This window comes from Apaloderma vittatum, unplaced genomic scaffold (genome assembly GCF_000703405.1).
Source record: "Apaloderma vittatum isolate BGI_N311 unplaced genomic scaffold, ASM70340v1 scaffold7818, whole genome shotgun sequence".
NCBI classification, from domain to species: Eukaryota; Metazoa; Chordata; class Aves; order Trogoniformes; family Trogonidae; genus Apaloderma; species Apaloderma vittatum.
In genome coordinates this window covers 31,047-50,717 of record NW_009731192.1, presented here as the reverse complement: position 1 = coordinate 50,717, position 19,671 = coordinate 31,047, and the positions used below count along the sequence as shown (strand labels likewise).

The 19,671-nt window shown below is 40.8% G+C and overlaps 1 protein-coding gene across 1 annotated transcript in view; it reads left to right on the top strand.

Moving 5' to 3' along the window:
- LRP8 (low density lipoprotein receptor-related protein 8, apolipoprotein e receptor) overlaps positions 1-19,671 on the top strand; it is an 84,921-nt gene that overhangs the window by 34,229 nt on the left and 31,021 nt on the right. Inside the window, exon 3 of the mRNA XM_009875103.1 lies at positions 10,497-10,625. Coding sequence (XP_009873405.1) covers positions 10,497-10,625 — 129 coding nt within the window. The remainder of the gene's footprint in view (positions 1-10,496; positions 10,626-19,671) is intronic.

The window sequence follows — 19,671 nt, the reverse complement described above, 5'->3', positions numbered from 1 at the left end:
ATTAGCTGACTTCCATTCATGCCCAGCTTGTGCCGCCTTGACCTCCTGACTCTCATTTCTTCCTTTACACTCTTCTTTCTTCCCATAGCATGTCTGTGTTTGAACTTCACTCATTCCCAGCTATGTTGCTACCAGTCTGTGCTGGGTCAGCTGTTACCTTTGAGTGTTTTATTCTCCGAAGGCTGAATCAGGATTGCCTTGAAAGCATCATGCATCACTAATCATGGGGGAACACAGTGGATCATGATAGATTTTTAAAGGCTCTCTGTAGCCAGACTTAGGTTTCACAGTCGGCATCCCTGAATATAAGCAGAGATAGAGAGAGTCTGTGTTGAAGAACCAAGCTCTGCTCTCAACCATGCCAAAGATGGGAATTCAGTTTGATTTGTGGGCTATAAAAAAGGCAAATTCTTTTGTTCATTTGTTTGTTTTTAAATTTTTTCTTTTTTTTTTCCCCCTGACCTCACCCATTATGGTTAATGCAAAAAGGAGGGGAGATTGAACTGCATTACAACCAGCAATGTGTACACAGATTGACAGGGTAATTACTGATGTAGACAATGGTGGGATGGGAGGTTTGACAGGACAGTGTTGTACATCACTCACTTTCAAACTGACTCTAAAAACAAAAGAGTTTAAAGATGTTCACGATAGAAGAAAATAAAAAAGGAAGTATGTTTACACATCATTGTTGGATTTTTTTTTTAAATCTTTGCTTTTGATTGAGCATGAAAAATGCCTTTCTCAAAAGGAAATATTTAATAGCTTTGCTATTAGAAAACTATACCTAAAGAAAATTAAGTTCAGGTTTTTGCTAATAGGCCTGTATATTTGGTAACTGACAAAGTCAACTGTCAGTTTATTAAATTATTAAACCATTTGAGATCAGCAATGCACATTGTTGCTTTAGGTACACCAAGAACAGGTTCTTCAGCCGTTCTCATGTCATATTTCAATGTGTAAGTTTTTCTCTGTGCTACTGATATCTTCTCTGCTTTCCTCTCTGCCAAGTTAAGGACGTGACCAGCAGATCTCTGAGATCAGAGATGCTAATCAGTGAAGAGAAAATAAAATTTTAACAGTGCAAAATGATCTGGAGAACTTGAATTATGGAAACTCAGGCTTTTTCAATAGCCAGAATTGAAGTATTAGTGTGGTGGTTTCAGCAGGGTGGGGTGAAGCATCCAGCCCCTCTGACTCCTTTCCCACTCTTCCTGCTTGGCTATATGATGGACTTCAGTGGCATTTATATCACCAGCCTTTTTGAAGATTTCTAGCATTGTACTTTTTTTACCCATAAATAGCAACAGAGGCTACTTTTGTGCTGATTTAATGAGTATCTTGAACTCTTCCTGTAAGCAGATATGAATTTAGGTTTTATCCCTCTTTGAGTTTAACAGGGCTAGTCTCCCTTATGACTGCTGCAGATAAAAGTACAAAACTAAATCTTCGATATAGCTATTCTTCCCTTAAAAATCACTGTAGCAGTAATACCTTTTTGTGGGTTAATATAAGGAAGTAAATGGCACAATTGGCAAGGATATGTTTTTAATGGTGTCTATATTTAATGTTGGATATGGGCTGGACCCATTTTGGCAAATTCTCAGCGTAATCTGTGACTTGATTCCTGGGCCAGTCAGTCAGTTGGGCCAGGATTCTTCTGTGAATGGCTGAATGTTTCTCTGGTTTAAGTCCACGGTGAAAATCGTGGCTTTGTCTCATCCATAGCGAAGACATGCAAAGGGCCAAAGTTGGTAGAAGTAGGGGGAAAAATTGGCAGATGGTCTCAGACTTCAGTTTGTCCAAATCTCCTTTTTGTTCCCCTAAACAATTGAGGGCTATGCTTCACAGTAATTAAGCTAGGCACTAGCCTGTCATTACAGGGCTGTATTAATTTGTTCTCTGGATTAATCTGAGTAAACATTTCTAGAAACCAGGTGGCTGTGGTGTCAGGAAAGATGTAAAACTCTAGTGTTTAAAAGTGGTGCGTGGTTCATGGTATCTCACATGGCTACGTGCAGTTTAACAATGTTTTACTCAGATGGAGTTGGACTACACCAACCTTGTTTCTGTCGTCCACCTTTTCTGCCTCGCCATGTGAAGTCTTACTCATGGCTGTAATACCACAGGTAGGTGGTGATCGTAGGTGTTTTGTATGTCGCTATTGTCCAGAATCCATATAAAACAGTAGCAAGGAGATTAGAATCCCAGGGTTATGTTAAGAATCATTCACATTTATTAAAGGATTCATGCACGTCTGACCAAATCACTGCTAGAGACATTTAAGAAACATTTAAGTACTACTGATCATAAGAACCTGGGCTGAATGTGCTAGGTGGAGCACAGACCAAGGGCTGATGTCGTTTGAGGAGTTGCTAACCCTCTGTGCGTAGGTGTGAAGTGTCCCCTGGGAAGGGAACTTTTGGAACAAGTTGCTTGGGCATAAAAGCTTCTGTAGTGAAAGAGCCTTTACATGTGTATAATGGCAGGTAATGAAATGTTTATTTGGGAGCAGAAAACCCTTATTGTATTGTGTAGGTCTTTCTCATACTTAAAAACCTGTTGTGATCTCTTAGAAACTGGTCTTTCTGTGCTCAACCAGACTTGACAGTGGGGGAATGATACCACTAAACCACTCATTTTTCAAGTGCTAGATATTGAAAACAAAGAAAGAAATTTCATGAGGCTCCACAACCTATATCCTGGCTGTTATTACACATCTGATCTTAGTTTGTAAGTTCTGCAACTTTAGGAAGTATGACCATAAGGATATGTTAAAAACAATTAAAAGCTTTCTGACTCCTACTGAAAGTATTGCAAGTTTCCTGCAGTTTTTGAGGCCAAGGAGGATTGTAAAATCGTTGAGTTTCACGTCCATGGGCCATTAACATTGACTTGGATTTACCCAAAATGAGCCAAGTGACTTGAGTCTCAGCAGCAGGGCCTGTTCTCAGGTGCAGAACAGTAATGGCATCAGAACAGGATCTTGCAAAGGTGAGAAATTAATTAGGTGAGACATGCTCAGGTGATTGAAGCAACCTAGTATTGGCTGAGTTTACAAACAACAAAGACAGACAAAATCAGGCAAAGTCCTGCCCATTTGACTAAGCTCAATTGTAGTTTTGATTTTTAAAGTGCATAAGACAGAGCAATGGGAAATCTAAGAAAAATGATGTACTGGAAGCCCAAGAGTACTGGTCCTTTCTGTCCGGCATGCTATCTTTGGCTGTGCCATTATTCACTGTTTTAGGAAAGGGTTAAAAACAAACTGTGAGTGTGCTAGGATAGCTGTGAACTTTGTTAAAGAATCCCTTCCTGACTCCTTGTCAGACTCAGGTTGTAGGACATGAAGCTTAGTTATTTGTTACTGTAAAAATTGAGGCCATTTGCCTTTTCAACCTACTATAGAAATACCTTACCTTTTTACACTGTACTCAAATACATGTATTACCTATTAAAATACATATATTATGTATTAAAACTACTGGCATTACCTCAGAATAATTTTCTTCGCTGAGGTTGTTTGTATTATCTGTGTTTGAAACATGTTTTTCCTGTAAAACCTACCTCACTTTTATTCTGAGTCTGTATTTATGTAATTAGAATTAATCCTGGGATTTTGAATTCCTGATTATTTTACTCTGATCTGAGAGGTGATAGTCACCAATGTGACAATCTGCACAAAAGCAAGGTATGTGTTATTTCAGATATGCTGAACCCTTTGTACATTAAGCTTATTTTCTTCCTCCAGTTTCTAGGTAGAGGAGTTGGAGACTCATCAGAGAGTCCTAACCCATACTGTTGTAAAGAAGCCTTTCTTACAAGCACACGAGAACAGATTTAATAAGGGCTGTACTATGCAGTGCAATGGAGTCCAATCTGTGTAAATCCTTTTTAATTCCCCTGGGAACTTTTGGGCATAAGTCACAATCAAACAAATTGCACCACTGAATCTAACTTTTTATCAGGTGTATCAATTGTTAATACTGTTTGATATGATTTCTTGACCTTTATGGCATAGTTTCTTTAGTAGCCTTTCCTTATCTGGATTTTGAGTCACTTAGGGTAATTTATGTTCAGAGTTTAAAGGTAACAGTGATAAGTTAATTATCTTTTCTTTGCATACTCCCACAAAGGTTATTGCATGTAAGTGTGTACTTGCACACTCAGAAATGTAGAGTCAGGTAGCAGCAGGCCAAGCTCCCAGGTCCTGGGAATCAGGGTTGTCAACATGCCCTGATTCTGACCTGAACAGACCATGCTGTGCTAGCAGATGGATGGGTCGGTCTCTTCTGCCTCCTCTGTCAACAAAGGCATCAATTGTCATGGGTGGGTTGGTCTCGTTCCAGGTCTCCAAGTGCTGTAATCTTAATTCACTTAAGCCACTAATCATGGCACTTGTTTTGGCCCGGGCTGGTTTCAACTGGAAGTTGCCTTTATTTTCTCAACGATCTCAAGTGTATGCATATGCGGATATGATGAGCAAACCAGATGCTGCTATTGGATGCAGTTGCACTGGATTTAGCAAGTTACAAGTTCATGTGAAGAAACTTGCTGTCCCAGCAGGCTGATGCTCACAGTGTGTTGCTTTAAATGACAGAAGGGGAAGTTCACTGCAGAATCCTAACCTTTGTGGAAACAGTTCTTTGATTAGCATTCATTCCCCCTTAACATGTTCTGTCTTTGTGTATTGCTAACACACAGATACAAGTGCAGGCACCCAGTGGAGCTCTGGGTTCAGGGGGGCTCCTGTCTGGTCATGGTGTGTGTGCTCTGTGCACCGATGCTGAAGAGATTCCTGAGACTCATCTCCCATGGATGTTGCTGCCCCAATGCAAACACTTCTCACTGCAAATAAGGCTCTTGTTTGATACTGTTTTGTTTAGGCTCAGCTTGGCACAAGGCGGAGATAAAGGAGATAATCATATTTGTTATATTTAGTTTATGTAAAACTCTTTAGCAGAAAATCTAATGTGTCTTGCAGGGTTAAGTGAAGTAAACTAAGGCAACGAGAACCTGTCCTGAGCTACAGAGTGAACCAGTGGTTGAATAGGGTAGAAGCCAGAGTTCTTAACACCCACACCAAGGTCAGAGAAGAGGCAAGGGAAGGAAAGTACTAGTGCAGACACAGATTTAGCTGTGATAGCAATTTAAGACACAAGATGGATTTTGAAATATGTTTCTTATGCACCCTAAATACTTCAATGGGAAAGTAGTGAATGTAGACTGGGACATTTATATATATACACACACATATACGTGTACATATAAAAAAACAACTATATATGCAAACTTGTGATTGAGATGTTTTTCTGAATCATAAATCTCCAGGAATTAGGAACTCTGAGTTCTGAATTTCCTGAAGCAATCTCTACCTTTCAGTTCCCTTACTTTCTTCTCAACAGTTGCTCATTTAACAGTTGTGTTTCTTTTGGCTGGAAGCCTAGAGGTACTACTCCTGTACATCGGCAGATATGAGCATTTATTTTGTTCTTGGTAGACTTCAGAGACAGGACTGCCAACTATGACAGAAGATTTAAGGGCAGTATTTGAGGGAGCGAACATCCTTGTTAAAAACTATAGCTTTAAAAAAAAGCCAATAACTAAACCATTGCTGGAGGAAAGAGAGACATAGGAATTTTGAGTGCCATAATAAAGGTAATAGTGAAAGTTTTGTAGGAACAATTTATTGGCATGTCAGAAATTAATTAAACCATTTTAGTATGGCATTTTCTCTGTTGCAGACTGAAGTTTTGCATTGCTATTTTTCTTCTGAGAAACCTAGGAAAAATACTGGGGGCAGTCTGGAGAGGTTTGGGAGTTATTTCAGTAGCGATAGAGAAACTGTTCAGACCTGTAAGAGGATGTATTTCCACAAAGAACATTCTTTTCAGTCTGCTGAAGAAAAGTCTTGTGTGTTTCCCACCAGTAGAAGCTGCTTAACTACATTTTCTGTATGCTCTTAGAGTACCTGTTTGGTGAGAACCTGACAAATGGTCTTCTGAAAGTAAATCAGTTCTGTTTTCTTGGGTTTTCTTGAATATACATGATGTCTGGAGCCTGAAAAGCACAGCAGTGGCACAAGAGGAAGCAAACAGTGGGGCGCCAGTTAGGCTCTATGGTTCTCTGAAAGACTTTGTAGCCTCCTGTAAAGAAAAAGAAGAATATAGTGAGTAAATGGAACCTTCTTGTCTTCTTTGCTCTTGTCTCCTTATAAATAAACCATTGTTGTCCATCCTTGGCATTTGCAGTTCATTGTGATAAATTGGTGTTGATGTGTCTGACATTTCAACCAAGTTGTTTAATGGTGTTTTTCTGAAAAGACAGATCTTGCTATGACTTGAATTGGTCTACAATATATCCAGGGTAAGAGTACTCACCATCACATACTGTGCTAACCCTTTCCTTTCTGGGTGAATGAAAAGTGGGAAGTACAGATTTTGGTCATGTAAGCCCAAAAGGCCTGGGTTTGCATGAGCAGTGTGTGCAGAAACTGAAATATTAAGTTTTTATTGCAGTTGCTAAAAGCCTATTTCAGAGCGTGGACAATGATGAGTCCATTTGCACTGCTGCAGCATTTCTGAGGGGGAGGAAAAAACCCAACTTGTTGAAAAGATGCAGAAGCATTTTCATAAAAGTTTTGCTTTGAGTTTTATGCAAGATCCTCTATCTGTTATCTGCCAGTGCATACAAGTTGTTGGCTTTCATACGACGATTGCTTGGATGCAGAAACCACTGAAATGCAGAGATTTGGTGAACTGTGACCAACAGCGGCTTCTGTTGCTGCATCCCTGCAAGTTCAAGCTTTGATTTATATTTTTTAAATGTCTATAATTCCTCTATGTCAGTGAGACGATTAACACAGAGATTGCTTTCCATAAATAGGAGTCTTCAGTCCATACCTTTCCAAACCTTTCAACTCCCCAAAGCTCTTAAGCATCTGCCCATAGCAGCCAAGAAAAAGTAATGCTCCCACCTAAACTGTGACTAATAAATAACTTTTTTTTGCTGGTTAATGATCCCACTGTGTTATGATACCATTTCATAATTATATTTAACATTCTTCAAAATCAAGTATGTGGAAGTGTTCTCCCCTGTCTTGACATACTTAGTTCTCAACGGCGATGTTGCTACAACGATCAAAAGGCTGACTTGGCATCAAGACCAGCTAGAACAATTTTTTGGAATGTGGGCCAATAGAATCATTCAGGTTGGAAAAGTCCTTTGGGATCATCAAGTCCAACCATTAACCCCACTCTGAAAAGCTCACACCTAAGCCGTATCCTCCAACACCACTTTTAAACAACCTTTAAACACGTCCAGGGATGGTGACTCAACCGCCTCCCCGGGCAGCCCATTCCAATGTCTGACTACTCTTTCTGTGAAAAAAATTTCCTAATGTCCAATAACCTCATTAACAAATGTCTCTGTGGTTTCTTCTGGTCTCAGTTTTTTTCCCAGTATGCCAGTCCAGTACAAACCTTATTCTTGAATGCACTGCCCAAATGAAGTCAGGAGACAAATTTTCAAGGTGCAAAAGCATAGGAATCCATTTGAGGTATTAAGTCTAGTAAGGAAAATTATTTTTACCTCATGTATTCCAAACATGTGTTTGCTTATGGTAAAACTTGGCTTAGCGCATGGGGCAGCCTAGAAGCAAACCTTGTCACAGAGCCCAGCCTATGGGGGGAGAAGAGGGGCTGAGCAGGGTGTGAGTGCTCTGTCCCAGGCAGCCTCAAGCAGGGTCAGGGGCGTGCTGGACCTCCTTGCTCCAGCAGCAAAGTCCCATCTGCCGGGTCCTGGTGGTGAAGACATTTGGTTTCTGTGGTCATGGAGCTGTGCACCTCGGAGCCAAAAGGCTTTGGAGGCCTTGATGGAGGAATGCGAAGTCCAGGTAGCTGCTGGAGCCCCCAGTCACATCAACCCTCTGTACAGTATTTGTGGCAAAAAGCCCTGTTTTCACCAACGCTGCTTGGTGGATCTCTGAGAAAACATGGCAGCCCTGCTGTTGGGGTTGGAGTCCTTTCGCAAGGGCCAGGCCTTGTGCCTCTCTTGCCTCCCCAGGCTTCTCGTGCTGCCTCCTACGCGTGGCCTGAGGTCATCCCTTTCCCAGGAGTCACTGTCTCCTCAGAGTTGCCACCTTTCTCCTCAGAGGGCTCGATGGCCGAGGTGAGGCCTCCAGCGCCTTCGCTCCCTGCAGGCTTGTCCTGCTAGAGTGCGGTCTGTAATCCTCCTGTGGCTCTGTGCAGAAGTTAAAAAGAAAAGTTACAGTGACTTGGTGGTATGTTTTTACTTTTCAGCTCATTTCTCCAGGCTCACGCGTGGGCTGGGTAAAGCTGGCAGCAGCAATATTTTTGGGATGCAGGCCCTCCGTGCTGAGGGGCCATGTGGGGCTTCTAGGCCAAAGAGGGTCCATTTTAGCTCCATTTGTTTCACGTTTGAGGGGGCTGCTGGCTGCCAGTTAGCTGCCACAGAATTTTTCATGTGTATCCATGAATTATTTGGGTGTGTTTAAGGGTGGTGCATCCCAGCATAGAGCTCTAGGGATGGTGTCCAGAGCATCGTGGAAACAGTGAGGCATGGCAGCTTCTGCAAGGGTGAGGGCAAGCACCTCGTTCTGCGCCATTTTGCACATTTAGCAAGTGACCTGGTTTTCAGACATATTAGCCGACTTCTGTTGAAGGATACCAGTGCTCAGTGCTACTGAGTGTCCCTGAAGTCGTGCATTATAAACCTGTAGTTTAGAGGGAGCAGGGCTGAGGGGAAGCGGTGGGACGTGGGTTCCAGGCTGTGGCTGGGCACTGATCTGAGCTGGCAGACGTGTTGATCCTGGTGGAGTAGGATTGTGGAGCTTTTCCAGCGTCAGGTGCTTTTTATTACAGACCTGCTGGTAAAATAACCAAAAAGCCTATGTAAGGATCCCTTTTTTCCCCCCACTCTGTAGATCATGCATCATTCATAAATGTTATTTTGACATGGTAAGCAGATTTCAGCAAAAATACTGTCTTACCTCAGGGTTATAAAACTTCATTACATTTGTTATTAAGTGTCTGTCTGTGGCAGGACCTAATTTTTCTTGATGTATTGGTTGCCCACAGCTTCTAGAAATTGCTTCTTACAGCACTTCAAGGTGCTAGGACAGAGAAATCCTAAGATTAAATGGCACCGCTTTCTAAGTGATTAATTCATGCTTTGGGGCTGTAAGATGCCCCTTTACAGCCGCCTTATGCAGGTGGAAGGGCAGAGGTATCATTTTCACCCTCTTTTGCTCAGCGCTTGGGAAGCTGATTGACTTTACATAAATACCAGGGCAGGGTACCATCAAAGTTTGAATTCATAATTTAGTTTTTTACCTTTTCAGTAGACCTGCAGCCATATATAGCATTATCATCGTTAATACTAATGGAGAAACTGCTTTAAAACATGTGATTTTTATATTTTTTTTAAAAGAGAGAAAATGGCCTGTCTGCTAAGCAAATCATGGCCAAATGGATGATGATTCCAGAATACTAAACAATTGTTTAAACTGTGGAACGTTATGCATTTGAACAGCCCTGTCACAAGAAATGTAGATCTGTTCCTCTTTACACTAGTATGAAAAAAAAAAAAGGGAATTTTGGCAGTGTAAATAGTTACAAGAGAAGGAGCTTCACAGCTTTACTTTGTTCCAGATGCATTTGGCAGGTTTTTTTCGTAGTTGTATTCTTGCATGTACTGAGGTTTTGGCTTCTATGGGTCTTCTGTGTCTCCATGTGTTAGATCATAGTTGCCTTTCATTTAGCCAGTTACACTTAACATGTGTGAGTTCATGCTTTTGCTTGCCACTTCTTCCCCAGGTTTATTGACCCTAATCCACCCAGATCGTTACATTTAGAAATTGCCTTGCAATACCAAACATCTAAGTAAGCCCTTGTACTAAAAGCAGGCAATTCATTTTTTCCTGGCTTAATCTGAAGTAGTATTTTCAGAGTAGTTTGTTCAGTAATGCTGCTGCTGTGTGCAGGGTGCTGGTGTTTTAATAGCAAAAGCACAGGATACTGGGGACTCGAGGCAGTCACGAACAGGCAGAGCTGTTGCTGCATTGAGCAGGGCATGGAGCCTCAGCACGGTTTGTTGCAGCTCGGGTTCACTAGGATGGTGACAAGCAAGAGCCTCCCTGCAAGCAAATACTAGGTGGAAGGTGAATATGAATCTGACTTCTCCCCAAATTCCTCTGAGTTTAAAGGTAAGTTTCTGAGATTTTGCTGATACAAACAGTGGCATGCCTCTTTTTTTTTTTTTTTTTTTCATGTAGAAATACTGTGATCTGTTTTGGGGAACACTTACAGGACATACCAGCAGCCATATCTCAAGATCAGTATTGACAGTATTTCATTACCGTATCTCTCAGGATTGAGCCATGCAAAATAAAAGTAACTTCAAAAAGTGTAAGTGATGTTAGTAATGCCTGTAATTATGTTTAACTTTTAGGTTTTTTCTTTGTTTTATTCTTCCAGCCAAGCAAGTGTGTCCAGCAGAAAAAATTAGCTGTGGAGATTTAAGCAACAAATGTATCCCATCATCCTGGAGATGCGATGGGCAGAAGGACTGCGAAAGTGGTGTTGATGAGGCTGGTTGTACTCCTGGTGAGTTAGAGAAATACTTTAATATGTATCCAACACCTCCCTTTAGGACTATGAAATTCCTAGAGTGCCTGTTACAAATTGCTTGTAAGGGGGTGGCTTTTTATGCCAACAAATCCACTCACTCTACATTTGCAGTGTTAAGTAATGAATTTTAGAAAAAGAGAGGGAAAAGGTATCCTCTAGTTGTAGCTGACTGGAGAATATTAAGTGAACTCTTTGGAGAATTAAGTGCTCTTTCATTACTGTAGCAGAATATAGTTAGTCAGTTTGGAACAGGATTATGAGGGTTAATACCCAGATGCTGCAGTATGGACTTAAATAACAATGTTTAAACCTTCCTCTCTGGTAGCCCAGCAGCTTACCTCCATGTCCTTCCTCCTGCAGAGCACAGCCCTGTACCACTAGGCTGGCTTCTGCTGGGATATAATAGACAGGCCTGGACATTTCTTTGCTAATAGCTTGTTGGCTTCACTGGACAGAGAGAGAATGATATACTATTTACTGTAACTATTTTAAATTCAGTCCCTAAATGGCTATTGCCTTTCTTGCCTGAATGAAAGAGCTTTCTAACAGTGTTTCCCCTCTGTGAAAACTCCTACACTGTGTAATCAAACCATTTCTCAAACTGTCTTTTTGATAGACTAAACATACTCAGTTCTTTATGTTTCTTGTTGTCAAATATTTTCATTTGAATGAATGCTTGACTCATTTTTGTGGCTCCCTTCAGTATCCCAGCTGATTTTCCAATTTTCTTCTTATACAGACCACCAGATACCAGCTTTACCAGTCTGTGCGGAAGTGCAATCACCTTTCTAATACTGTTCTTGTATAAGTCTGTTTGTTGTTATTAAATTCTTTGTAAGTGATGCCAGACTATTAAGCAGCACTCTCATTCTCTGTATGGTTATTCACCTATCCATCTCACCCTAATATGAGTTAGTGAAATTAAGACCATTTTTGCACTGGTGGCTGCCTCCACTGGTTCAATGCTGCTGCTGCTTACACCAGTAGGAGTTGTCTCATGGAGTCCTTTATCATAAAAATCTACTTGAAATTGCTTTGAACTCCTTTTCTTTCTTTTCCCGAGACTCCAGGTTACCCCCAAAATGAATGTAAATGTGTTCAGAATGCCGCATAATTTCAGCATAATGATGCTGTTAATGGATTTAGAAAGAGCTGAGTATTTCTCTTCTGGATGTTTCAGCGTCTCTAGTCTTGCTTATCTTCCGCATTTTTAGTGCACATGCAAGTTCTTAAAATGGAAATTTAATCCAAGGACAAATTACTGGTTGTTGGGTAGCTCATGTGAAATGAATCAGTGACTTTCATCGAGTTCTTTATGACTGAGCATTGTCCCCACATAGGCTGCCATCTCCGGGAGTGCACATTGGCAATCACTGCCAAGCAGGGATGTGGGATGAATGTGGAATTGGCCGTTCTCTGGCTAGAGGACCTCGCAGAAAGGCAAGCTCGGAGTTTCCTGGGTGGGCGCAAACATCAGAAGCTTTCAGTCCTGAGATCCGTCAACTCAGCACCTTTCAGAGGCATTAGGCTGCCTTTGAAAAAGAAAGAGGAGGCAGTGCTGAATGGTGGTAGTGGGAGCATTTTCAGTGAGGTTGCTTATCAAATTAAGGCGTTTTCTTCATGGATGAGAACAAATCTGTTAGCTGTGTAAACTCTTGAGAGCTTGTGGAGGATTGATAACTATCCTTTCTTTTATCCAAATCTGATAAACCTCACTAAGCCTATCCACTGATACTGTGTTAACATTCCCATTTCTTCTCTGTTTAGAATCTTCCTTTATTCATTTTCTCTTATCTCAGCAGCACACAGTGTCCTGACCCCAAAAGAAAGAAAAAAAAAAGTCAGTTTCTAGGTTCAGACTTTTTTAAAAAAAACAACAACAAACCAACCTCTGCACTCATGAGGATTTGTTCTCATTTTAAAAGAAGCTTCAGCACTCACTGTCACATGCAGCCCCTTGGAGCAGAGCACCCTGTCAGAGCTAAGGCTGCACCTCTCACAGAACTGGCCAACTTGTCTATAAATAACATATCTTCCAGGATAAATGTTTGGCAGGGAGTTTATTTGTGCTCAGGATAATTTCTATAGTGCGACTTTGCAATAAACAAGTGGAAGATTACTTGAAGATATTGTGAGTGGGAGCATTCAGAAGAAAACCCCTAAGCTCTTTCGAAATCCCTGTTAATAAAGCTATTACTTCAAGCTAGTGTGACACTTTAAGCGTATTTTAACTATGGATACTTACATTCCTCGTTAGGAATAACTGGCTCTTAGTAATATAATTCTTTAGAAGAACTTAATATGGAATTTATATACGTTGCTCGAGCCTGTATTTCTGCACTGGTAATTTGTACTGCTAACAGCATTGTATACCAATACAATATCTACTTCTGGCCTGCAACAATTTGCTTTTCAGATACTATATTGGATTCGATAATTCCTGGATTTGTATTCTCAGAATTATGTAGTTACTTTTTGAATCAATGTGGAATTTATCCAGCACAGACAATGTAAGCATTGGCATGGTCAGCTGGAGGGAGAAAGCTGCCATTTGGAAGTTTGGAGACAAAAGTATAAAATATGAATAGGAGAGTCTTCTGTTTGGGTTGGGTTCTATTTTGTGTTTTGTATCAGCCACATCCTCTGTGCGTCGTCTTGCGTGAATGGAAGCGAACTGGTACTCTACATGCCTCTTGTTTGGTTTTGGTTACATTTAAAGACTTCCTGTTTAATTGGCGCCCTGTGTGATCTAAAAACCAGGGCTCATTGTCACAGCAGTGCTCAGAATATCTTTCCTTCAAGGAAGGAGAGAATTTGGTGTCTTGCATGCTGCCTTTGTATAAATCCCTTTAGACAAAGTGTTCAGCTGTAGTTCGCAAGCTTTGGGCTTACCTGAGTACCTGTATCCGGGGGCAGGAGGGAGGGGAAAGCATCACCTCACACGATGGATCACACATTAAAATAAAAACTTCCTCAGAGATGTGTAAAATAGCCTTTGCCAGCCTGGTAGCCCTGGTCTGGCACCAGTATTAGGAAAGTGGTTGTTTTGGTAATAATTTCACTGACCCTGCCACGCTGCTTGGAAGCCGTTACCAATGGATGGTCTAAGGTACTTGGTTGTTGTTCACCCACGAACAAGGGGGAAAAATGGTGCGATTTTCACCCTGTGGAACAGCTTCCCAAGGAAGCAATGGAAACGGTGAATTATTTAACCTGTGCTGGATAAATCACCAGTGATTAGGGATCCAGATTTGTGTCTGCGCAGGCTGTAATCGCACCACGGATTAATTGGGAGTATTAATCCTCACATGTAGGTAGCTTAGTGCCTGTCTGCCTAAATAATTTACTTCCAGCAGGTAGGCTCTAAGTCCACTGCTAACTTCCAGTGCACAAGCAACTTTTAAAAATGCAAATATCTACCTTTTCAAAACAAAAGAGTATATAAAAAGAAAAATAACTTAATTTTTCAGTTCTTTAGAGCAGAATTAATTTGTGTCTTTACAATACTAAGTGTGTTGTAGTCATAGGTCAGGGTTAGTCCGCTAAAATCGACATTAACAATTAATAATGTAAAAGCAGTCTTGAATTTGCTAGCTTGAAGGTGCTGGTATATTCTTTCTTATTTCCCTGGTTAAGGTTTTCTGCTCCCAGTGTACCTAACCTTTGTCACAATTGATTGGACAGGCTTAGGAACACATTTACTGAGACTAAAAAGAGAAATCAGGTATGAGAGGCTGTAATCAAAGCATCACAACTCAGAGTCAGTCTGGATTTTACTAACTACTACAGAACTTGTTAGATCCCTGCTGAAAGAGATATTAACTAGTGGTTTGTCACCTGCTCAGGAACACAGAGAGCATTTCAGCACAGCTTTGGAACAGAAGAGCTACGGTCCTCTAACAGCTGAAATGAGCACTGAACCCTTTTAACACACACATCACTTGTTCCTCCTGACAGGACTCAAATGCTCATCAGAGAGAGGAGAGCTCTGGCCCAGTCTCGTCTGATTGTGTTACTGGTTCTCACCTGAACCACTTCTTGCACCCAGTATGGAAATTGAATCTGGCAGGTGCAGAGTTGGAATGGTACAATTTTCTCCTTTCTCACTAGTCAGAAACAGTGAAATGATGAATTCATTGATAAATTGATAACAAACTAAGCTATTTTCCCATAACATGATTTATTCTATTTAACTGTAATACAGAGACAGCAGGAAGCTGTGCAGGTAACAGACATGCTGCTACTGATCTCATAAAAGTGTCTGAGGGTGAGAGCCAGGAGTTACTGCAGGAGTCTCCTGACAGTGACAGACTCATTACCGAGAGCATCTTCTTTTGCACTATCTTTTCAGTACTGCCCATGTATCTCAGAATTGGTTCTAGATTTTCAGACCTAAGATAGGATAATGCCAGATTAAAAGTGAACAAACTCAGTAAAGTTGTTAGGGTTTTTTTTAATTAATAAGGAAAACAACATTAAGCACAGTCTTTCTCAGCTGTGAGCCACGTGTCCTTGCCATGGTAGCTCACAGCCTTCACATTTCCATGGTGCATATATCACTTAGAAGATCCTCAGGGCAAGAGCTTTTCACTTACTATTTCCTGGCAAAGTTCCAGGGATATGTGTGATTCTCCATAGAAAGCATCAGTGCCTACAAGTGAGGGGTTCATTTCTTGGAAGGCCCAGGTGCTGAAATTTTTCGGTCTCTACTCTCTCCAGTGCCCTGCTCAGTAGCCCTCACATCACCTGAGAACCGCTGGCAGAAGGCAGAATTTAAAGCAGGCCAAAGCTGGTCTGATCCCTCCAGCAGATCCATCTGGTGGTGAGCCAGCTGAAGTAGGCAAATTACAAAACTCGTTTAAAGCCACCTTCCTCCACACTGCTCCAGCACCTACACTCACATGAAATGACCTTTCTGGTGAGAGTTAAATAGTTTTATCATCTTTTATCATTGCCCTGTAGTACTAAGGTGCATCATGTTGTTTCAGCATCATTTTCTTCTTCATGCAGTAGCTGTGTTTTGAGTCACACTTGCAGTGCTACCTGTAGGGATTTAACCGTACTGATTCTGTTCGTTCCAGATCTCCCCAGGTCCTACTGAGACCTTTTTATTTGTTGACAATGTAGCACTAATTTTATCTTCCTCTGCAGTCTGATTAATACATGCTTGTATCAAAGTTATGGATTCTGTTCATTGCTTTCATTATCAGGCTGGGTACACGGTGCTGTACTGCTCCTCAGCCAGGAGGGAAATCAAACCCAAAAGATCAGATTCTGAGAAACCCACCAATTGTAATGTATTCCATTTGTGCTTGTAGAGGAAATATTTATCTACTGTCACTATTCATGATTATTTCACCATGTGATGAAAAGAGACATGGCTAGCCTGAAATTCCTGCCATTTCATAGAAGGTAGCTGTAACCTTGAGTTCACTTGCCATGCTAGAAGAATCCACAATTGTTTCCAAGAGTGGAAAGAAAATTGCGATAGATTTAACAAATGAAAGTCCTTCGTAAGTAAGATAAGGTAGCACAGCAATGATATCCTCTGGGCTTTACATGATGTTTAATTACTGGACAGCTGGAGGGATTAACGCTTGTGCATTGTGCCCTGGCTCTCAGAAATTAAACATGTACAGCTGCCACTTTATCACTGCTTAAAGTATTAGTGCTCCTTTGAAAAGAGTAGTAATTGCAGAAAAATCCCCATTGTTATTTAGGAAAAATCTCAGCCCATAATCATATTTGTCCTGAGTTCCTTCAGAACAAAACAGAAAGGGAAATGAGATTGGTAGTTACCTTTAATTGCACTCTTAGAGAAAAATTAAGGTGGTTGCGTTTTTAATATATTGGATGCTTGTTGTAATTGAATTTAAAATACTGCATGAACTTAGGTTAGAAGTAGGATAGTCATTGCATAAGTCAAGAATTAAATCCTAAAGCTATGGCCTGCCTGGGGCTCTACCTGCAGGAGGTGAGGGCAAAAGTGCTTTGTTTTCTCTACTGCTGTCTCTCGAGTTTAGCTTTAAAAAAAGACAGACATGGGTATCATTCTGCAAATGGAGTTTACTGAAGGTGGATGGTGCCTCACTCACAACAGCAGGTTTTTGTGGTGGCCTCTGCGCATTTGCTCTGTGCTCATCCCTCAGTTACAGATAGCCTGTAATTTTTCACAGAATTGTGGAAGAGTGATATAAAAGAACTGATTTTACACAAAGATTTGTGGAGAATTAAAACAAAAGCCTAATACTGCTGGACTGCATGTTACTTGTGCACCCACACAAAAGCTTTGTCGTACTATTCCTGTACTTTGGCTGAAGAAGTTATCTCCGATTCTTCTTTCCAAATTCACGTGTCATACTGTCAGAGGAGAAAAAATTGGCCTGTAGTTATGTTTATCTTCTGAAGAGTCTATCTTTCAACAGTTAGAGCTCTTGGAGTTGAAATAGCCAAGAAATTGTATCTCTTATTGCGAAATATGATTGTATTTCATCTCCCTGAAGTGCTTTCTTCATAAGAATGGAACTGTAATTCTGAGCTTATTCATCCAACAAGCAAGAATCAGTTTGGTTTTATTAAGGGAAATCTTCTGTAGCTGTCAGTGCCAGTGATCGTGTTACGATGGCAGATACGTGGGCAGGAGTTCCGTCTTTCAGTGGCCATGGGTACATATGCGTTATGCTAATTAACAAGTGCTTAATGTTATGCTTCCTGAGCATATGATCTGAAGACTGAATCAAAATCAGTTAGCTTGAACTCAGTACAGTCCTACGCAGGAGAGAGACGTGTAATTTTTGATGCAAAGCAAAAAACTGTTCTATGAGTCATGTTTTAATGGATAAAATAACATTTGAAGGCTATCTTGGTGGCTGAAATACACTAATTTCATACAGAGGAAGGTATAATGGTTGGATTAGCCTTACTTATATTTTGCAAAGAAATTTTTTTATTTGATAAAATACAATAGAGAAGTTTTAGCTCGCAATAAAATACACATAATACAGTTATTTTTTTCCAACAATTTTTGAAATAATTGCTCATATTGTACAATTGGTTCTTCATCTCAGCCCAAATCCAGCTAAATGCTGCTTCCATTTTAAAGCCGTAGAAACTGAAGGGCAAGTCCTAATGCCATAGAAATCTCACTGCTATTAAAGTGAGTGCAATTAGCAGATGACCCTTACACTTTTAATTGCAGTGAGTATCACTCAGTGCTTACGTTTTCCATTTGAGTAGAAAATCTAAGATGTTCTCTTTAAAAATGATTGCTGTTCTAATGTGGGTACTGTATGTGGGTATGTTATTTACATCAAATAATAGGTTTGCTCCCTAATATCACATAGCTGAAAATAATTAGGTGCTGGTTGTTTCCTGAGCAGTCTGTCCATCGCTTCCCAAAACCACCACAGCAGTCTTGTCTTTATAAACGTGGTCAATATACTATGTGGTCATAACCTCGAATCTGGCTACACTGAGTTCTGCCCATTGTCTCATTGTATCCTCAGTGCTTCTTTTTTAAAAGATCAGTTGCCTCGCAAACTGTTTTATTTCAAGAGCGTCTTTTTAGTTGTTATTGAATCTACATTCAAGCTCACTTTGGGTTGCTGTTCCTAGAGAAATGTAAGAGACAGTTGGGTAAACTCGGGGGGCAAGATGTGACAGTTCTTGTTTTTGTCTGTGCTCCAAAAGAGTTAATAATGACATGTTCTAAATGCGATGAATATTTAAGTCTGATAGTGAAGCAAAACTGCAATAAGAAAAAATGTCTCCATGCACGGAGAGTTCCCATCAAGCCAAGTAAATTAGCGGGAGTGGAGATTTTATGGGACAATGACCTCATGGCTTGCAACATGTCCCTCATTACTCCGCTGAGTTAAAACCTGTGAACCATTGGCTGCTGTAGCTACCAGATTATCCTGCTTGAGCCAGGCTTTTCTCTCTGCCTTACCTGTTTTGCCCACTGGTTCAGAAACATAGCCAGAAGGTGGCCAATGTGGCTTTTCTTTGCTCTGTTTTTCACAAATAGGCCTGTGTGGTGATTCCATCAACAAAGAATTCTACCTAAGAATTATGATTTTTTTCCTTTGTGAGTACTTTTGAGGTGTGCACAGCTTCCATGACACAAGAGCAGCTGCACAACCGTCAGCAGTGCGTGTAGCTTTGTTGTCGGTTGCTGCTCCCTTGTTCCTTATCTGCATTCAATAAAGATAAGTACAGTTAACTGTTATAAACCTCCAGGAGTCCCTTCATAGCTGTGGCAGTGTAAAAGACTTGATTGATTCTGATGGAATGGTTCCGTTTCGAAAACTGGTTAAACTGGTGCTATCTCTGTGCTTGGGAATGTGTGGGTAAGGAGGGAGAGGCAGGCCAGCGACATAGCGGTTGACCAGCAGACACAGGTTAGAATTCCTTGCCTTTCCTAAACAGAATTAAAAAAAAAAAAGAGCTTGCAGACTTTCTGACAATAAAGCAAATTGTGCCATCATTTGTCAGTGTGACTGAAGTACAGCTTTTAAGACTCTGATGAAGTCTCTTTCCTGAGCTGGCCATAAAAAACCAGAAGGCGATGGAGAAAACAGGCAGCTACAAAGTGTTCGTGTCTTTGTATTAGCAGATGAGCACAAAGGGGAGATCTGTGGAGTAGGTTTTTCCTGGCAAAGTAGCTGTGATTTAAACTCTGCAATGGCAAAATTAACTCTTGGTCAATCAAAAATCGTGCAGGCAATCCTCATAACCGCAGGGAGTCCTGCTTAATCCCAGACGCCTACATACGCAGTAATGTGAGGATTGTGCTCCCTGCCGCAGACCCTGTTCAGTTATACTCCGTTCTAGTTGCTGAAAGAAAATTTATATATTCCTCAGAAATACAGAATTTTGTATAATAATATTAGAACAGCTGTCAGTATCATGGCTATTAGCAGGTTTCTGAGGGATTTGCCAAATTGGTCTAATTTGTAAAATTGCCATTTTAATAAGCAAATCATGTCTGAAGAAATAGGAGCGAGCTTGTCCTGTACAGGTT